The sequence below is a fragment of the Triticum aestivum genome, chromosome 2A (genome assembly GCF_018294505.1).
Source record: "Triticum aestivum cultivar Chinese Spring chromosome 2A, IWGSC CS RefSeq v2.1, whole genome shotgun sequence".
Classification (NCBI taxonomy): domain Eukaryota; kingdom Viridiplantae; phylum Streptophyta; class Magnoliopsida; order Poales; family Poaceae; genus Triticum; species Triticum aestivum.
The window spans coordinates 712979382-713001140 of NC_057797.1; the positions used below are offsets into that span (position 1 = coordinate 712979382).

The following is a 21759-nucleotide window of genomic DNA, read 5'->3' on the forward strand; positions in this document are numbered from 1 at the left end:
CAGAGGAACTCTCAATGAAAGCACCAATGTCGGTGTCAAAACCGGCGGATCTCGGGTAGGGGGTCCCGAACTGTGCGTTTAGGTCGGATGGTAACAGGAGGCAAGGGACACGAAGGTTTACCCAGGTTCGGGCCCTCTTGATGGAGGTAAAACCCTACGTCCTGCTTGATTAATATTGATGATATGGGTAGTACAAGAGTAGATCTACCACGAGATCGAAGAGGCTAAACCCTAGAGGCTAGCCTATGGTATGATTGTTGATGTGTATGTTGTCCTACGGACTAAAACCCTCCGGTTTATATAGACACTGGAGAGGGTTAGGGTTACACAAAGTCGGTTACAATGGTAGGAGATCTTCATATCCGTATCGCCAAGCTTGCCTTCCATGCCAAGGAAAGTCCCTTCCGGACACAGGACGGAGTCTTCAATCTTGTATCTTCATAGCCCAGGAGTCCGGCTGAAGGTATAGTCTGGCTATCCGAACACCCCCTAATCTAGGACTCCCTCACCCGTTGTATGTGAATGTAGAGCTTATCACACCCGGTCATCACGTGGTGTCTCAGCACGACGAACTGTAGAAATGATGCATACTCAAGGAGAACAGTTGTACCTTGAAATTTAGTGACAGATCATCTTATAATGCTACCGCCGAACTAAGCAAAATAAGATGCATAAAGGATAAACATCACATGCAATCAATATAAGTTATATGATATTGCCATCATCATCTTGTGCCTTTAATCTCCATCTCCAGAGCACCGTCATGATCACCATCATCACCGTCTTGACACCTTGATCTCCATCAAAGCATCATTGCCGTCTCGCCAACTATTGCTTCTATGACTATGACTACCGCTTAGTGATAAAGTAAATCAATTACATGACGATTGCATTTCATACAATAAAGCGACAACCATATGGCTCCTGTCAGTTGCCGATATATAACTCTGTTACAAAACATGATCATCTCATACAATAAAATTTAGCATCATGTATTGACCATATCACATCACAACATGCCCTGCAAAAAAAATTTAGACGTCCTCTACTTTGTTGTTGCAAGTTTTACGTGGCTGCTATGGGCTTATTAAGAACAGTTCTTACCTGCGCATCAAAAACCACAACGCGATATAGTGATTGCTTTTTGATCTTCAGAAAAAAACCATGTTCATTGAATCTGATTCAACTAAAGTTGCAGAAATAGATACCCACTAGCCACCTGTGTGTGAAGCACGTCGGTAGAACCGGTCTTGCGTAAGCGTACACGTAATGTCGGTCTGAGCCGCTTCATCCAACAATACCGCTGAATCAAGAATCAACTAGTGATGGCAAGCAATATGTATATACCCACGCCCACAACTCCTTTGTGTTCTACTCATGCATATAACATCTACTCATAGACCTGGCTCGGATGACACTGTTGGGGAACGCAGTAATTTTAAAAAAATCCTACACACACGCAAGATCCATCTAGGTGATGCATAGCAACGAGAGGGGAGAGTGTTGTCCACGTACCCTCGTAGACCGTAAGCAGAAGCATTAGGACAACACGGTTGATGTAGTCGTACGTCTTCACGATCCGACCGATCCTAGCACCGAAGGTACGACACCTCCGCGATCTGCACATGTTCAGCTCGGTGACGTCTCACGAACTCTAGATCCAGTTGAGTGTCGAGGGAGAGCTTCGTCAGCACGACAGTGTGATGACGATGATGATGAACTTACCGATGTAGGGAATCGCCTAAGCACTACAACGATATGACCAATGTGGAAATCTGTGGAGGGGGGCACCGCACACGGCTAAACAATCAACTTGTGTGTTCTAGGGTGCCCCCTCCCCACGTATATAAAGGAGGGAGGGGAAGGCCGGTCGGCCCTCTCTAGGCGCGCCAAGGGGGGAGGAGTCCTCCTCCTAGTAGGAGTAGGACTCCTCCCTTTCCTAGTCCCACTAGGAAAAGAAGGAAGAGGAAGAAGGAGAAAGGAAAGGGGGCCTGCCCCCCACCCAATTCAGATTGGGCTTGGGGGGCGCCCCCACCTAGGCCGCCTTCTCCTCTCTCCCACTAAGGCCCATTAAGGCCCATACACTCCCCGGGGGGTTCCGGTAACCCCCTGGTACTCCGGTAAATGCCCGAACTCACCCGAACCATTCTGATGTCCAAACATAGCCTTCTAATTTATCGATCTTTATGTCTCGGCCATTCCGAGACTCCTCGTTATGTCCATGATCATATCCGAGACTCCGAACTACCTTCGGTACATCAAAACACATAAACTCATAATACCGATCGGCAGCGAACGTTAAGCGTGCGGACCCTACGGGTTCGAGAAATATGTATACATGACCGAGACTCATCTCCGGTCAATAACCAATAGCGGAACCTGGATGCTCATATTGGTTCCTACATATTCTACGAAGATCTTTATCGGTCAAACCGCATAACAACATACGTTGTTCCCTTTGTCATCGGTATGTTACTTGCCCGAGATTCAATCGTTGGTATCTCAATACCTAGTTCAATCTCTTTACCGGCAAGTCTCTTTACTCGTTCCATAATGCAACATCCCGTAACTAACTCATTAGTCACATTGCTTGCAAGGCTTATAGTGATGTGCATTACCGAGAGGGCCCAGAGATACCTCTCCGATACACGGAGTGACAAATCCTAATCTCGATCTATGCCAACTCAACAAACACCATTGGAGACACCTGTAGAGCATCTTTATAATCACCCAGTTACGTTGTGACGTTTGATAGCACACTAAGTGTTCCTCCGATATTCGGGAGTTGCATAATCTCATAGTCAAAGGAACATGTATAAGTCATGAAGAAAGAAATAGCAACAAACTAAACGATCATAGTGCTAAGCTAACGGATGGGTCTTCTCCATCACATCATTCTCTAATGACGTGATCCCGTTCATCAAATGACAACACATGTCTATGTCTAGGAAACTTAACCATCTTTGATTAACAAGCTAGTCAAGTAGAGGCATACTAGGGACACTTTGTTTGTCTATGTATTCACACATGTACTAAGTTTCCGGTTAATACAATTCTAGCATGAATAATAAACATTTATCATGATATAAGGAAATATAAATAACAACTTTATTATTGCCTCTAGGGCATATTTCCTTGAGGGAGTACAATGCAACCACGTAACTATATATTACACATATCGTCCGGCTACTTACATCACTAACTTACCATCGACTACCAAAATTTAGCAAGTTTGGCTATGATGGAGAAGATTATCAACGGCAGTCCTTGCCCTTCCCGACGACCTTGCCGTCCTTATCACGAAAGTTCGGGTCGAAGACGCGGTAGGGATCGAGTCAGATCTGCTTGTTGCCGGAGTTGTCCGACCCGTCACTGTTCTCCTTGTCCTCCTTGGGTGGTAGTCCGGCCATTGCACGAACCGCTCGATTCTACTCTCAAGCGAGGGCGCATGTGTTCCTCCACTGCCACTTCTTTACAACACGGGTATGGATGACTTCCTCCTCTGCGGCCGCCCGCGCCGCCCCCGCCGCCGCCATGTCGGCAGCGCGGCGGGCCTTCGCCGCCCTTATCCTCTCTTTCCCATGGTGGGCACACCGGTCTCGGTGGGACTCATACTCCGTTCGACTGGTGACGAGGAAGGGGAGATTTGAAGGCTCCCGGAACCGCGATAATCCAACCCCGGAGAATCCGAGTGCCCGATATGCCGACGCTATGTAGTTGCATCGGACGGATCCTGCTGTCAGTCGGGCGCTATCCTCTCGGGAGCGGCGGAGTGCAATGCGGACGACCATTGCCTCCTGCAACCCACACAGGATGACACCTTAGTAGATGGGTCCGAACTGGTCGAAGTCAGATCCACTGCCCCGCCATGCCGGAGAAGGCCGGAGATCGTCGGAAGGGAGTTTGGGTGGCGGAGGGGAGTGGAGTGAAGTGAAGTGAAGTGGTTAGGGTTTGGTACGGCGAGCGGATGGGGAGGAATATATGTGGTGTCGGGTGGGTCAGCATGGGCCGGAAACGACGTGGTGGATGCACCTGGGCATTTGAGGCGCATGTCTAGATCACATTTTCATGATCGGTCAGTGACTTGGCCGTCCACCCAGATGTTTGAAGCGGGTTTGGTGCGTCCGACTGTAGATGCTCTTACCACGGTTATTTACACTACCCACAAAATAAAATTAATCCGATATTTTTTCCACTGTAATGACGGTCCGAGTGAAACTCCAATGGGGTGACCCAAACAGACACGCGCTTTTTCCGCTTTTCGTCCGTTTGGGTCGGCCAGGCGGACGTGCGCATCCACATTCTCAAATGGGTCGGCTTGACCGCCCAACGGGAGGCTGACCCAAGTGTGACGGCGTAGAAAAAAACAGCTCGCACAAAATAAACATAATTAAACATAAGTGTCCGATCAAACGCCGGCCAAGTCCACTTAAACCTAATTAAATACTAATTAAAATATAAAAAAGACTGCACCACCCCACACGCTGCCCTAGACATCGTCGGCCTTGCCCTTGCCCTTGACGTCGTCGCCGCCCTCGCCATCACCGCCTGTGAGGTTGATGAAGACGGGAGCAGGGCCAGCCCACTCGAACACCGCCTAGTATGCTGCCAGGGCATCCTCCTCCGGCATCTGCTGGAGCGGCGGCATTGCGGCTAGCCGCGCGCGTTCCTCCTCCTCCTCCTCGAGCCGGAGCGCCTTCGCGTCGCGTTGGAGCAGCGCCTCGTAGCGCATCTGCCACTCGCCGGCGGCGTGCTCCTGGAGGAGCCAGTGCGCCTTCCAGCGCTCGAGGTGGGCCGCCTCCTGCGCCGGTGTGGCGGCGAAGTGGGCAGGAGGCGCGCTCACCCACTCGCGGTACTGCCCCGCCCACGTGTAGGCCTCCTCCGGCCAAGTGGGTGGAGGCGGGGAGCGCTTCCGCGTCAGCGACGGCCCCGGCTCTGGCTTCGACTTGGGCTCGACGGGTGGCGGCGATGGCGGTGGCGGCCCGAAGAGCGGGGTGTGGAACGGAGTCGCACACCGCCGACAGGGAAAGGGCTTGCTCCAGCCCATCCCAGTGCGCGTCCTCCTCGAGGCGGCTAGCCTCCAGCGCGTGCTGCAGAGCCTCCTCGAGGGCGGCTTGGTACTCCCCCTCCGCCTCCATGTCTTCCGGCTCTACCTGCGGGGGCGGCGGTGGGAACGACGGCAGGACGGCATCGACGCCTACACGCCGTTGCTCCTTGTGTTCGAGGGCGAACCAAGCCTCCCAGTTGGGAGAGTCGGCGGCATACTCAGGCAGCCGACGCTGCTCCGGCGTGACCTGCACACGACGCCTGCGCACCTCCTCGTCGTGCGCCCGCTGGCTTCATGGAACCGCCGGCACCGGGATCCGCTGCGGACCCAAGTGCCAGTGGTGCGACATCGTGACATCGGGGTAGGGCAGTGGCTGCCTGTACTCCCAGTGCCACCGCGCTTGGTGCACCGGGATGTGCAGGCGCCGGCGACCTGGGCAGAAACGGGCCGGCGTCGCAGGAGGTGGGGGGAGGAGTACGGGGGGACGAGGCACCGGGGGTGCCCTTGCCTTTGCCACTGCTAGACCCATCACGAGCTAGGGTTTGCTGTCGCTAGCGAGGAAACAAAGGGAGTGATGGAGGGGGGGCAGACGTGGACGAAAGTGGATGAGGCCAGCCCCCGCCGCACGCGTGCTTAAAAAAGGACGCTTCCACTGGCTGACTAGTGGGTCCGCTGTCGGTGGTCGTCATAAATAAGATGACGGGCGGCGGTTGGATGGCCTATAGGTGGGGACGCGGCGGGCGCCGAGAAGACGTGCGGCGCGTCTGCGCCGACGCATTCCACACGCAATTTCGGGCCAGAAATGGGTCGACTCGGACTTCAAGCGGACGCGATTTGCGTTAGGGTCGACGTGTTAAGCCTTCACTTTTGTCCGCGCCAATCTAAATGGACGAAATGAGTCATCCTATTGAAGTTGCTCTGAGCCCTTAGAGTCGATCATCGGCCAGCACTTGGAGGTTCTTGCCTGAATTTGGACGCGGAGCCAGCTGCGCCCCTGCCATTTCTATGCACCACAGTCCACGAGCACCTTTCCGTGTCGTTTCTCCCGTGCTCGTCCGTGCAGGGTGTCCCATCATGCATAGTTGCATACGCATGTACTCCTAGTGTGAGAGGCATGGCACGTGGCCGTCGCAGAGCTAGAGAGGCCATGATCGAGGAGGGAAGGCCACGGATGGATGATACACCGACCGATATGCGCCCACCACCTTCGTCGGCCGCGGGAGCGAAAAAGAAAAGCCGGCCACTTCGAGCTTACAACGAGCGTGGGACGGCCACTGGGCACCGGCACGTAGTCTGTCGTATCCGGTGTCTCTCTCTCTGTAGCACTTTCGTGCTTTTTGCACAGGATGGTTTGCACTTGGTAATGGCCACTCCAGTCGCCTTGCCTGCCTACAAGCATCCCCAAGGAGTATCGATCACCGGCATGTTGGATATAAGAGCTTAGGAGCAGTATTTAGCAACGAGAACATTCGGTCACATTCTTCAGATGAAACACGCCACACACTTACAAATACTACAAGCGGGTTTACTTATTCTCGGCCTCCTCCAGTGCGATGCGTGCATGTGCGGCGCGACGTACGTGTACACGTACTCGTGGGCAATCACGGAATATTTCATTCACCGACGCCATGGTAAGCGTGGGTCTTGAATGATGCAGTATGTTCGGCCCAGACGTAAGCGTCAGATTGGCGTCCACCGGCGCGTGGGCCGGCAATGGTACCTTGGACGTGCAGCATGCAGCCTGACACGGGCCCGCTTCTAGCTTTCTCGGGCTCTGAGCCTGAGTTTGCCTACCATTTCTGTCAGAAAATCATATTCCATCCGTTCCAAATTACTCGTCGTAAAAATGGATGTATCTAGAATTAAAATACATCTAAATAAGTAATTTGGAACGGAGGGAGTACTATTTTTCAATACTTCACATGGCCACCAGCCCCACGACCGCCATGTTTGGATCCTTAGATTAGAGTTAGTTTGGGTTAGTTTGGACTCAACTAACCCAAAAATATCCAAACAGGAGGGTTACTTTGGGTTAGATGCATCTAACCCACCCCAAAAAACTAACAAACCCAAGAGGTTAATTCTTCTCGGGATCACTAAAAAAACACATTTTTCTCTCGCTCTTCCCGTAGTAGATCCCTCCCCACTTCCTCGAAGCTTCTCGTCCTCTCCCTCCCTCCCTCTCGCACCGTCCGTGAAGGCGCCTCGCCGTATCCGCGCTCCATCTAACCCTGCCATCCAAACACCTTTTTCATTTAAATTTAGTTAGTTCAGGGTTAGTTCAGAGTTGGAATCTAACTCTAACCTATAACTGAGTTAGAGTATCCAAACAGGGCCAACGATTGAGACGAAGGTTAAAGCCCTCCAATATCGTGTTGTTCAGCTCAGTTGACTTGAAATTTGTCCCTCAAAGGTCGTGGTTTGTGTGACATTCACTGTTTTCCGTTGGCATGATTCCCTTTTCTTGTGTATATGTTTCATATTTTCACGAAATTGTCTTTCTAGTCCCGAGTTCAAATGCACCTTTATGAACACGAAAAAAAATGAAGCAAACAAAATTTTAAAAAATGGATTTCTTTTTCTACAACAAACATTGCTTAGTTCTCCACGTGCATGCAAAAATTCATGATGGAATCACCTTCACGAAGGTATGGAAAAAAATCAGCTCCCTAAAATGCTTTAAAAATAGGTTTTTACCATCATTTCGTCAGAGCGTTAGGGATATTTTTTTCCTCATAGAAAATTTGCAGGTAAGTACAACAATCAAGAATATTTCTTGCCCAAAAAATTCAGTTTTTCTTTGAAATTGTTACTACCTTTTGATTTTACTATTTTGCAAGGGTGCATTTGAGCTCGGAAGCAAAATTTCATGTCCATATTTTCGTGCAATCTCAACATCAGACTGTTAACAAAACCAATTTTGCTAACTAGCGGTTTCCAAAAGTTCACCCTTAGTGCAGTTTCAACATCACCTACTTGTCTTTCTAATCCCAAGCTCAAATGCATCTTTATGAACAGTAGAATAACATAAAAATTTGAATCTTTTTTTACAACAAATATTGCTTAGTTCTCCGCCTGCATGCAAAATTTCGTGATGAAATCACCTTCGTGTAGGTTTGGGCAAAAATAAATAAAATCAACTCTCCAAAATGCTTTAAAAAGAGTATTTTAGCATCGTTTTCTCATAGCATTTGGGGTATTTTTTCTTGACAGAAAATTTGTAGGTATGTAGAACATTCAACAATGTTTGTTGCCCAAAAAATTCGGATTTTTTTTGAAATTGTTTACCACTTCTTTTGATTTTATTACTTTACGAGGGTGCATTTGAGCTCAGAAGCAAAAATTTCATGTCCATATTTTCGTGCAATTTCAACATCAAATTATTAACAAAACCAATTTTGCTAAACTAGGGGTTGCTAAAAGTTTCTTATATCTTAGCCAATGTGTATCAAGAAAGAATTTGATTATGTTTATTGACAGTGTCCCGGCTAGGGGGCCTCTCACCATGTCGACTCCTGGACTGGTGGTGCAAAACCAATTTCATGTCCATCCAGGGTCATTTTGGGCGACCCATGATGCATACAAGGAAGCCAAGAAGCCTTGGCGTACAAGGCAAGGACTCTCTATTCATGGAGGACTACTCTCCACCTACATAGCAGACTAGGATTCATGTTATCATAGGCCTCTGGTAACTTATATAAACCCAAGCCAGGTTGGTGGACAGAATAAGATCGACATATCTTAGAGATGAGAGACAGAACAATCTCATGGTAGATCAATTTGTCCTTTGTGCTCTATCCCAAAGCAACACAAACACAAGTAGGATGCGGGGTATTATCTCTTTGAGAGAGCTCGAACCTAGGTGAAACTTCGTGTCCTTATTACCATCTCATCTTAGGCTACTAGCTCGGGACCCCCTACCCGAGATTCGTCATAATCGACTCCGCCGTTTATCCTAGTGTAACATGATGAAATACATTGCCGACCTATGTTGGTCGACCCAATGTTTGGTTGAATTGGTCATGAACATACCAAAGCTCGCTAAGTGAAGTTCAATTTGAAAGAGACTGGATAACTAGTTTTATTTACTAATGTCAATATAACCAATGTTTTTGCGCAAATGGGTCTGTTCATACGCATCTTGCTTGGTCAAACACTTTTGTTCTTGTGCTTAAGACTGCTTGAAACCCAAAAATATGCAAAACAAATTTTATTTAGGCTTAGTCTCGTTTATCATACAATTAGGTGTAGGTACTAATAAGCAAGCCCATTTACCTATTTTGACATGACCATCTCTATACAATTAGTACCACATGACATATAACTGCTAATTAGGGGTGCTCGGGGTGTACGAGCCTAACAACAACATTGTATAAGGAGGATGAGGGAACATGGCACAATGATTCACACAAATCAACGAGGTAGTTGAATCAGACAACTATAGGTCGATCTTGAGGCCATATGATTGACAGTGAAGGTGTTGACATGTGGGAAGATGGACATAGGGAAGGGATGGTGACAGTGTTGTGGGAGGTGGAGACAGAGACATTATTAATGACAGATATAGTCAAAGATATGGGTCTCGTCATTTGCTGACGTTCATGTGTCTGCATGATCTATTTCATAGATGTACATTTCACGAAGATGGTACAAGGGGTATTATATAATAGGGAATGTGACAACCGCTGGATCAAAACCGTCGTGCTCAATGGTACCATGATGATGAGCAAGACATCCTACAATTGCTCAGTCGGTCAATCAAAGCGAGACTTTACCTGTAGGTAAAGGATGACTCACGTTTACTACATCGAATAACATATATGTTATACCGCCTAAGTACAGAAGTATTTATTTGGCTTGTCCAAAATAGAAACGAACAAGAACGCCACGCAAATACTTAGATTGGCACAGAAGGAAACGGTACAAGAAAGGCAACAAGGTTGGCAGCTAGCTAGCTTGCAAAATATTCAAGCATATCAACGGGTGGGCCATGACAAAAATGAAGGCTCTTTTTGCAGAAACTAACACACCGAATGTTCGGTTGAAGTTGTCGTGCACATATCATACCTATTGAAGTGAAACTCAGTTTTTCAAAGGCTGGAATATCTGATTTTATATAGCAGTGTTAATACAACCAAGGTCATGGTGCAAATGGACCTTGTAGCTGGGAGATATGGATCGCATCATCAGCAAATCTCACTGCAGCTACAACATCTATGTGGTAGTGAAGAATTAGGGACTGGCTATGTGCAAGTTACTCGAAATAGGAGTTGACTATGCCCATGCAAAAGAATTGTAGCACATGATAGATAGACATATTAGGGAAAGTAGGAGGGGGTTTATATGGTAAATGCAATCATTGTTGGACCGGGAACCTTTAACACGAGGATGATGAAGGCATCTTACAATTGTGCGGGTGGATTGAAGCAAAGAGTACACTCGAAGGTAATGAATGGCTCAAGGTAATGAAGGTGTTGACATCTAGGAAGATGAACATAGGGAAGGGATGGTGATAGTGTTGTGGGAGGTGGAGATAGAGACATTGTTAATGACATATACAGTCAAAGCTACGGGTCTCGTCATTTGCTGACGTTCGTGTGGCTGCAAGATCTATTTCATAGAATTACATTTCATGAAAAGGGTAGCAGGGGTATTATATAGGGCATGTGACAACCGCTGGATCGAAATCGTTGTGCTCAATGGTACCACAATGATGATCAAGACATCCTCCAAATGCTCGGTCGATCAATCAAAGTGAGACTTTACCTGATGGTAAAGGATGGCTCATGTTTACTACATCGAATAAAATGTATGTTGTGCTGCCTAAGAACAGAAGTATTTATTTGGCTTATCCAAAATAGAAACGGACAGGTACGCCACGCAAATACTTACATGGACATGGAAGGAAAAGGTACAACAAAGGCAACAAGGTTGGTAGCTAGCTAGCCTGCAAAATATTCAACCATCTCAATGGGGTGGCTATGACAAAACTGAAGGCTCATTTTGCAGAAACCGACACACCGAATGTTCGATTGAAGTTGTCGTGCACATATCATACCTGTTGAACTGGAACTCGGTTTTGAAAAGGCTAGAATAACTGATTCTATATAGCAGCGTTAATACAACCAATGTCATAGTGCAAAATGGATATTATAGCTTGGAGATATGGATCTCGTCATCGGCAAATCTCGCTGCAGCTACAACATCTATGTGGTAGTGAAGAGTTAGGGATTGACCATGTTAAAGTTACTCAAATTATTAGGAGTTGACTATGCCCACACAGAAGAACTGGAGCACATGATAGATGGACATTGGGGAGAGACTAGAAGGACGTTTATATGGTAAATGCAATCACCGTTGGATCGGGACCTTTAACACGATGGTGAGGAAGGCATCTTACAATTGTGCGGTTGGATTGAAGCAAGGAGTATACCCAAAGGTAATGAATGGCTCAAGTTTTCTGATATCGAATAATAACGTACCTAAAAGCGGAATTATTTATTCGGCTTATGCGAAACAGAAAACAAACATGATCGAACACACACAAATACTTACCTCGCCATTAACAGATGGAAAGGCACGAGAACTAGCTAGCCTGCAAAGTGCAAATGTTCACCCGTCTCAACGAGGTGGCCATGACAAAACCACAGGGCAGGGCGGCTTTATTTGCAGAAACCAGCTTGGCCGGCTTTGGGAACGCCAGTCGCGGGGCCATGTTAATTGTGGAAAACCCCAGGCCCCGTGCTTTTACGCGCACAAACTGCCGGCAAGCAAAAAGGAGAAGCGCGTCCGCCTCGTGCGTGCGTGCCCCCGCACTCCCTCCTCCCTCCCTCCCCTCCCACGCGACGCGACCGCCCGGAGCGGCACGGCGCCACACCGACCACTGGTTTCCACCCCTCCCCCTCCCCGTGGAAGCTTCTCTCCCCACTCCCCACTCCCCACCTCGCTGGCCTCTGCTTGAGTGCTCCGGGGAGGCCGGCTGGGGCGCGGGCGATGGCGAGGGTGATGCACCGGTCGAGCTCGGACGGCGGGTCGAGCAGCGGGTGGTCGGAGGCGGCGGCCGCCGCGGCGGGGGAGGAGGAGCGGGCCGGGTGGGAGGTGCGGCCGAGCGGGATGGTCGTGCAGGCCCGGGACAGGGGCGCCGACGGCGCCGCGGCGGGGGTGCCGCCCAGGCCGCCGCCGCCGGAGATCAGGGTGCGGGTCAAGTACGGCGCCGCCACCCACGAGGTCGCCGTCTCCTCCATTGCCACCTTCGGTCAGTATTTATCCCGTCGCCCTGATCCCCCCTTCTCGTCAATAATCTCTTTCCCTGTTCGTGGCCTAATTAGTGCCTTGCTTAACTGCGGCTTAACTTTCCTCTCATCGCCGCCGTCGTTTCTTCTCTGTAAGATACGAAACTGAAATTTGTGCTGCTAATTACTTTGAATTACTTTTGTCTTGCGTTCAAACTGTTTGTTACTAATTATTATGTGCACAAAGTGATGGAGATAGTAGTAATTTTTTCGTTAATGGTGTGAAATGCTTAACCTAATCACGTCGTCCGCGAAGTTGTGACGTTTGGCATACGGCATGACAATGCGTGCAGGCCAATAGGGAGTTCGTGGCCGCGGATAAATTAATTAAAAAATAAAGATAGTCCACCTATCGGATTTATCAGCTAAATCCGTCCCATAAATAATGGCCATGACTTCCGGCCGTGCCGCGTGGAGGACGCAATAATAGTACGGCGAGACATCCCCCTTGTCACCATTTTTCTCCCCTTCTTCTGAGTATTTTATAAGGAAGGAGACGAAATCCAGGGAATAATCCGTGCAGAGCCCGTGATTTCTTGATCCGTGAGAAGGGCAGAGGCCTTTATTTCTTCAGGAATTCCATTTCCTGAATTTACTAGTAAATAAAATCTAAAGAAAAAGAGATTATGTCTGCTAACGTAAGCTTCAGTTCCCGAAATCGTACGACCTGGATTCCTGCCGGCCGCGGGATCCCGGCGTCCATTGGCCGGGCTGCAGCCCCGACGCACTTTCAGATGCAACGTCGTGCGTGCAGGCCAAACTTTGGTTGGAGATTACGAGGCTAAATCGACCGACCAGATTTGCTGTCAAAACCAGTTCGTCGCTTTGCTTTTTCACCTTTGCCTCACGACAAGGGCTGACGGGCGGTGACAGCCAGCGGCGGGGCGGGGCGGAGCGCGAGCGCGGGTGTCCGGATGCGGGGCGAATCCTGGCTGGCGCGGGACGGGTCCGCGTGTACGGCGGCCTCATCGGACGGCCAGCAGCGGCTGGGGCACGGCCCGCTTGTCCCGTTGCACCGACACCTTTCCGCCCCATGATGATACTGCGCCACTGTTTGGAAAATAACTCGGAGGCGTCGCCCACCACGTTCCAGTCCCATTCACCGAGACCCACGTGTACTTGTGTATTTTCATGAAAAAATGATGCGGAGTAGAGAATGCCATGGTAAAAATAGTCCATACTTGAAAAAAAATCAAGCTGGGAATTTAGATAGTATCTGCCGCACCACATTGTCTGTCGCTGCATTTGGCGATCCACAATGGCATGGCAGGCCTGGCCACTCGGATTCCGAGAATCTGGTCTGCAAGTGGCGCCGAAAATCCGTGTCAGTGCCGTGAAGAACTACCAAAACGTCCCAGCAAAGCAAAAGTACCACAGTAACTCTGAATCAAAATGTTGTTGGCCAGCGAGCGGCACGACGATCCAGCAGTAATCAGCTGTGATGTGCAGTAGTAATTTTGCTGGTTTCGTACTACTTTTGATTGGTTTGTTGGTGGCGGATGGTGGTGACCGCGCAGGTGAGCTGAAGAAGGCGCTGGCGCCGAGGACGGGGCTGCAGCCGTCGGAGCAGCTGCTGACGTACAAGGGGCGGGAGCGGAAGAACTCGGAGTTCCTGGACAGGTTCGGCGTCAAGAACAAGTCCAAGCTGGTGGTCTCCGAGGATCCGGCGAGCCTGGAGCGGCGCTACATCGAGCGGCAGCGGAACGCCAGGATCCAGAACGCCAACCGCGCCATCGGCGCCATCGCCCTCGAGCTCGACAAGCTCGCCGATCAGGTATGCACAACCGCACACACACAAATGCTCATTGTTTTTCCTTCCACCACCGACGATCGATCGCTGACAAAAGAAACGAGCTCCTGACATCTAGCGGTGACAGTTTGCCTTATTCAGAGATGATCTAGCGGCGGGTAAAAATGGGATGCTTTGTCTTTTTAGGCGTGTGATTAGTTGCTGTCTCTGCATCCTAGAAGGGAATTAGTCGCAGACTTGCAGTATCAGTGCGTGTGGCGTCAGGCACGCAGGCATGGGACGGAAGGGGAATGCTGCTGCTGCGTTCGCATTGAATCGCATGTCCAGGGAATTAGGTGAGCAAATTGACGCCGCGAGCTCGTCCAAAAAACAGAATTGATGCTCCGTGATCGATCGATGTGGGCGCCGGTGAAATTTCCGTCGGCAGCAGCATGGTCCCGGAGTAGGTTCATTCAGCGTAACCATCAGGATTCCGGCATTACGACACGAATCCGTCACCCCGTCACTAACAAGTGACGAGTAACAAGGATGCTCTCCTCACTTTCATCATTGCTGCCCGAAGCGGCCGGTGCCTGCGTCTGACGTCCCTGCCTCTGATGCTGTGATTCTAAGCTGATCGGATGTTAAAATTTATTCTCGTTCTTGTGGCAACAGGTGACGAGCATCGAGAAGTCGGTGTCCGGCGGGAGCAAGGTGGCGGAGGTGCAGATCACGACGCTGATCGAGCTGCTGATGCGGCACGCGGTGAAGCTGGAGAGCATACCTGCCGACGCCGACACCTCCTCGCAGAAGAACCTCCAGGTACCCCCACCACACCACACACCCTACATTCACTGCACGCAGATCAGGTTTAGTAGGGGCATCGTGCCATCGGTTCTGGTACAACTCTCCCCTTCGATGAGGGCAGGGTGGGGCTGTCGGCGTCTGCGATCCGCATCATTGCGTCTGCAGGTAACGCGAGCAGTGCCATGACCAGCGGTGCAATGCGAGTGTCGACGAGGAATGCAACGTGTGGTGTGGGCGAGTGCCCTACATGCCCCCCCGGGACGGTCACAGGCTCATTGGCTCCTTTCTGGAGGACACGTACGTGGTCCAGTACAAGCACAGGGAAAAACTCCACCTCCACCCCTTTCCCCTGCTCCGAATGTTAGGTAGATAGAGAGAGCCCTTGCATGCCAGCCTAGCCGATCCTGGAGTGTACTCTGAACGCGTCGCATGCAGCCTAGTGAGTAGCTTCTACTGATCGTGTTAGCAGCAAATCTTCTTAGTTAAAGGGGATGAATGTGCTCCCTGACCGTGCTGTACAAAGAGTAGATGACAAGAAAGGTAGATTGCCATGGAAGTGGCGCAGGCTGTTGGCTAGGTCACGAGCACAAGCAATGTGAGACTGAGACCAAAAAGTCTGGGCCGCAAGCTTTCATCATTTATCTGCGATGATACCTTCATGCCACCTCGAGATGAGAACGGAAAAGCTCCTTCACTTTCTGTTGCGATGATAATGACATGCGGATAAACAATTTGACTGCAAGCTTTTATCTGTGTGGTGCTGTTGGTGCAGCCATGAGTGTGGTGTAGCCCAGTGTCTTGGAGAAGAAAGCTGATTTGATTCTGTTTTTGTTGGCAGGCGAAGCGGGTGCAGAAGTGCGTGGAGGCGCTGGACGTGCTCAAGGTGTCCAACGCGCGGCTGCAGACGGTGGTGGTGACCACCAAGTGGGAGACGTTCGACAACAGCCCCCCGGTCACCACCAAGTGGGAGATCTTCGACTGAATTAAGCAGCAGCAGCAGAAGCAGCAGAGATTTTTCTTTATACAGAAGAGTGTCCATTTCGTTCGTTTCGTGCCGTCAGTTTTGGTGTCTTGTTCCTTGCCCATTATTCGTTTTTGTAACCGCGGTGAGCTGGTTTAGGTTAGTAGGTCGCAGCAGGAGGACCCCGGATCCCAACGTTTGTTTCGTCTGCTTGTAATCATCATCGTCGTCGACTCGTCGTCGTCACACCCGCTCGATTGATGGATGGATCTCACTCCAATAAACAGCAAAGCAGCACTGTTCTTTAGTGTGCTCTCCAAAGTGCAGTGTGTACTGATGGCTACTGATGGTGTGGAGATTTGTGCCGGAAGCAATGGTTGATGGGTCTCACTCGCTGGGATTATGTTTACAGTCCTTTGGCGCTAGCATGCCCTAGAGCGTATTGAGGCACTATCGGATCATGCGCCCATCATTCTTAATTCTAATTCTACAAACCCATCCGCTCGCCGCCCTTTCAAGTTTGAATTAGGATAGTTGCATCGAGAAGGCTTTCCAGTCATAATCAAGAATATATATGGGAGAGACCCGCAATTGGCCGCACATCTATTCAGAGATGGAACTTTAAAATAAGAACCATAAGGTGGTACCTATCTGGATGGGAGAAACACACCAATGGAATATACAAAAAAGAAAAGCAACGGCTCGCCATCATTATTGATGACCTCGATAAAATCGCAGAAACTCGCATCTTGTCACAACAAGAGATTGAATTGAAAAATCAATCCAATGAAAAGATTGCACGTCTTTTATGAGAAGAGGAAATCAAATATTACCAAAGATCCAAAGCTGACTTCATCTTGAAGGGAGACAGTAATACACGATACGTCCAGCTTGTCGCCAATGGTCGTCATAGGAAGAAGTGTATATTCAGTCTCCAACAAGATGAGGGGCGGATCGAAGGTCAGGCAGAGCTCAAAAGTTATATATTCAAATACTAGAAATCTTTGTTTGGGGCACCTGATGAAGGGAACTTTACCCTTGACGAGACCCGAACAGATGATATTCCACAAGTCACAGCAGAAGAGAACGATATCTTCACGGCACCTTTCTCTGAGGAGGAGGTGAGAGCAGCAGTGTTTCAGATGAAACATAACAAAGCTCCAGGCCCTGATGGCTTCCCCGCAGAATTCTATCAGAATTTCTGGAATATCATCAAGACTAACCTATTGGAGTTGTTCAATTGTCTTCATGCTGGCCAACTTGATCTATTCAGGCTTAACTTTGGCGAGATCGTTTTGTTGCCAAAAATTAAGGAGGCTGAGTGAATCCAGCAATATAGATCCATATGTCTCCTTAATGTTAGCTTCAAGATTTTCACCAAAGTGACTGCTAATAGGCTCAATACGGTTGCTGACCATGTCGTCCGGCCATTTCAAACGGCTTTCATGCAAGGTAGAAATATACTCGATGGAGTAGTAATCCCACATGAGACCGTTCACGGGATGCACCGTAAAAACATGAGTGGAGTACTTTTCAAAATTGACTTCGAAAGGCCTATGATAAGGTCAAATGGTCCTTCCTTCAACAGGCCATAAAAATGAAAGGTTTCTCCGATAAATGGCGCGAGTGGATCCAAAATTTTGTTACTGGAGGTAGTGTGGCTATCAAAGTCAATGATGACATAGGCCATTACTTTCAGACGGAAAAAGGACTACGACAGGGTGACTCCATGTCTCCAATGTTATTTAACATTGTGGCTGACATGCTGTCTATTCTGATTGATCGTGCCAAGCAGGACGGTCAAATTGCAGGAGTAGTGCCCCACCTTATGGATGGTGGCCTCTTTATTCTGCAATATGCCGATGATACAATTCTTTTTATGGAACATGACATGGATAAGGCTCGAAACCTGAAATTATTGCTTTCAGTGTTTGAGCAGATGCCAGGCCTTAAAATTAACTTCCATATAAGTGAATTGTTCTGCTTTGGAGAAGCCAGTGAGGCAGCGACTGAGTATGCCCACCTGTTTGGTTGTGCACAAGGCTAATTCTCAATTAAATATTTGGGAATTCCGATTCATTATCGGCGTCTCACTATTGCGGAGTGGAAACATATAGATGGACACTTAGAGAAACAATTGAGTAGTTGTAAAGGCAAGTTGCTCTCTGTTGAAGGACGACTCGTCTTAATCAACTCAGTCCTCATAAATATGGTTCTCTATATGCTCTCTTTTTCCCAACTCCCAAGAAGGGTCTTGCAGAGGCTAGATTATTTCAGATCCAGATTCTTTTGCAAGGGGACAGTGAAAATAAAAAATAGAGGCTAACCAAATGGAGCGTGGTTTGTAGGCCGAAAGACCAAGGTGGACTTGGCATTCATGACCTTTAGGTCAAGAATGATGCCTTACTTAGTAAATGGTTGTTTAAACTACTTACTGAGGATGGCGTTTGGCAAACCCTGCCGCGCAATAAGTATCTAGGCCAAAAAGCTATGTCACAGGCCTATTGGAAACCCGACGACTCACACTTTTGGGTTGGTCTAATGGCGGTGAAGAAACATCTTTTTCGTTTTGGATCCTTCGCGATAAAAGATGGGTCAGAGATTCGTTTCTGGGAGGACAACTGGCTAGGCAATGCCGGCCTCCAAGAACAATATCCAGCTTTATACCGCATTGTTCGCGATAAGAATGATACTCTAGCGCATGTGCTCAGTTCATTTCCGCCGAATATTTCTTTTAGCATGATTTGATTGGCCCCCGTCTTATGTCATGGAAAAATTTATTATCTCGATTGGAGTCGATAAACCTGACACAAGGACGGATGTGTTTCGCTAGAACCTCACTACATCTGGGTCCTTCACAGTCGGCTCTATGTATCTCGCGCTAACGCATTCAGAGGTCCCAGTGGATAATAACAAAAAAATTTGGATGTCGAAGATTCCACTGAAGGTTAAAATCTTTATGTGGTATCTTCGAAAGGGAGTTATGCTAACCAAAGGCAATCTCGCCTGTCGCAATTGACACGGAAGTAAGAAGTGTAGTTTTTGTACTCATGACGAGACAATCAAACACCTCTTTTTTCAATGTAAGTTTGCACGCTCTACGTGGTCAGTCATCCAAATAGCGTCCAATTTGTATCCGCCCACAAGTGTTGTCAATATTTTTGGTCATTGGTTAGACGGCATTTCAAATAGGTCCAAATGCTAATTTGGGTGGGAACATATGCCTTATTATGGACACTCTGGCTATGTAGAAATAATTTGGTTTTCGAGGGCAATAACACCTCTCCTTTGCAGGTTATTTTCCGCTGTACGCACTCGCTTTGTACGTGTTCTACGCTACGCCGAGCGGAGTATCAACAGCTATTCAAGGTGGTGTGTGCGCGGTTGGAGTGGGTGGCTAGGGAGGTCTTCGCCCAGCATGGGTGGCAGCATAATCTATGGATAGCCGCATCAACTCCTTCAACATAGGCGGACTGTCGGTTCTATATGATCTTACTGTTGCTGATATGTCATCTTTTTTTATCTTCTTTCAATTTGTTTTTGTTTGGCTGTGTGCATCTTAGTTATGCAAAGAACAGGTGATGCTCATTATGTTTTGTCTCCGTTTGATGCTACATTTTAAGTCAATAAAAATGCCCTTTATCGCAAAAAAAAAACCCGGTAGTACTGGCGTAGTAGTGGAAAGAGTAACTAGTGGCGCCTGCGCGCCACTCGGCACCGCGCCGACGACACCGGACGCGGCTTGGCGGGCAGTGCGCTGGCCGGCCCACGCGATCGACGGTACGGGCGCCGCGGGAGGGAAGGCACTGCCAGTGCCATGCCATGCCATGCTGCCGTGCCCGCCAGGCAATGGCACCCACGAGGAGAACGTCCGCGGAACGGGACCCACGAGGCGACCGGCCACGCGAAACAGCGCCGGGCATCCCACGTTCCTCTCAGGCAAGGGGACGTGCACATCCCCCATGTGCACAAGGAAATAAACTTGCAGGACAAAAGGCAAACGTGATCTTCTGTGTTGAACAGCCGGAACGAAGACTCAAGGTGATTCAGCAACCAGAATGTAAGAATCCGCGTACACTCGCTCGGGGGCACCGATATCAAAATTTCAGATACGCACGCTGTTATCGAGCTTGTGCACAGCAAAATGTAACCCTGGCCGGACATCGGAACGACTAAAACAGCTGTTTCAAAATCATCGAGTGCGCTATTTGGCTTCCGAGCTCATCAGCTCACAAAGTTGGGTCACTTATTTTGAGACGATGGGAGTACAAAAAAAATCCAAACTTTTTTGGAATGGAAGATGCTTTGGTGCGTGAGCTCCGCTCCAAATTCAGCTCATTTGAACATCTGATTAGCTCTCGGCAAAAAAGACAAATTTGACGTCCGTGAAACAGTTCTAACCTAATTTGTTTTTTTTTTTGCTCAGAGCTACTCAAATGTCCAAATGAGCAGAAATTTGAAGCGAACCTCACGCATCAAGCATCTTCCATGCAATATATATGTATATATATTGGATTTTTAAAATTTTGTTTAGTATTTTTTCTTGAATTTACTGTTCATCCGGTGCATGGATATTCGCAAAACCATCCTGTTATTCACCTTCGCAGAGGCCTCAGGTCAGGACGACGGGTCTACCGATTGATTCTGGCCCGCACATCAGCGTTGACCCCTGTCCTGAAGATGGCTTCATGGAAGAAAATGAATGTGATTTCTAGAGCGTGCACATGCGGTATGCACTAAAGGTCTGCGTCATCGGTGCTCTGGTTTTAAATGATGTGCGCAGGTCATCTGCTTCATCGATGCTCTGGTTTTAAATGATGTGCATAGGTATAAGGCAGGGCAAGCGGATCTGATCATGACCATTCCATCATCAAGCTCGTAGGTGTGGCGACAATCATAGCCTAGAAGGTGGCTTTTGGGTGGATCGATATTTTATCTTGTAAGGTTTTGTTGAATAATTTGATAAAAATGGTTGTGTGCATCTACCTCTAAACAAATCCGTACATACAGTGGTGCCATGATGTTCAGACTAGCACTCCCTCCATTTTTATTTACTCTACATAATATCCCCGACCTAAGTTAAATTTTATAAAGTTTGTCAATTTCTTAAAAAATTTTTAGCACGAGGTCAGATTACCGACATACATAAACACCGAGGTCAGATTACCGGGTTTTATCATTTATTTTTTCTTAGTTTCCATTTCTTTTTTTTAATTTGGAACATTTTTAAAATTAGGGGAAAGCATCAAGAAGATTTCCTGAAATTCAGGAACGTTTTCTGAATTTATATTTGTTTTAAAATATAGGAAAATTTTCCAAATTTGTGAACTTTTATTTCATGAAAAAATAATTCACTAAAAAGTTTTATTAATGTTTTTAAACAATAGTTAGTTTCCCAATCAATCGTATCGGTCTTATTGAAGAATTGGAATGAAAATAGGATCAAGCGACCTGCTGGCTCATTTGAAGCAAGGTTTAAGCTCCCAGGACCACAAAGGTGCTTTTCTTAGGGGAAGGACCTCAAAGGTGCTATGTAGCGCTTATAGCGATCACACCAATCATGATTCTCAGAACAAGCATTAAACGGGCCAGGTCTAGACCGGGCCTCCCGTGACCGGATACACTCGCTTCCTTTTCTCTTCTGATGAGCCGTGAGCCTCCAACTAGCGCATGCTCCCATTTTTTTTCTCATTTGATTTTTTCATGTTGCTACCTAATTTGGAAAAAATTATAAAAAGTATTTCCAAATTGATAATAATGGTTTAGAATTTGATTTTTTTTGTAAATTTAAAAATTATTCATGAATTCTAAAAATATTTTTGAATTCTAAAAAATGTTTATAAATTTACAAAAAAATTATAATTCAAAACTTATTCGTAAATTTTCAAAAGTTTAATGTTTTAAAAAAATATTGAATTTATAT

The 21759-nt window shown here is 47.9% G+C and overlaps 1 protein-coding gene across 1 annotated transcript; it reads left to right on the top strand.

Moving 5' to 3' along the window:
- Window positions 1–11807: 11807 nt before the first annotated feature.
- Window positions 11808–16143, top strand: LOC123190458 (BAG family molecular chaperone regulator 1). Its single transcript, XM_044603102.1, has 4 exons — window positions 11808–12302; window positions 13857–14113; window positions 14744–14890; window positions 15714–16143. The coding sequence occupies exons 1-4, from the start codon at window positions 12041–12043 to the stop codon at window positions 15855–15857; spliced, it is 810 nt and encodes a 269-aa protein (XP_044459037.1). The 5' UTR covers window positions 11808–12040; the 3' UTR covers window positions 15858–16143.
- Window positions 16144–21759: the final 5616 nt, after the last annotated feature.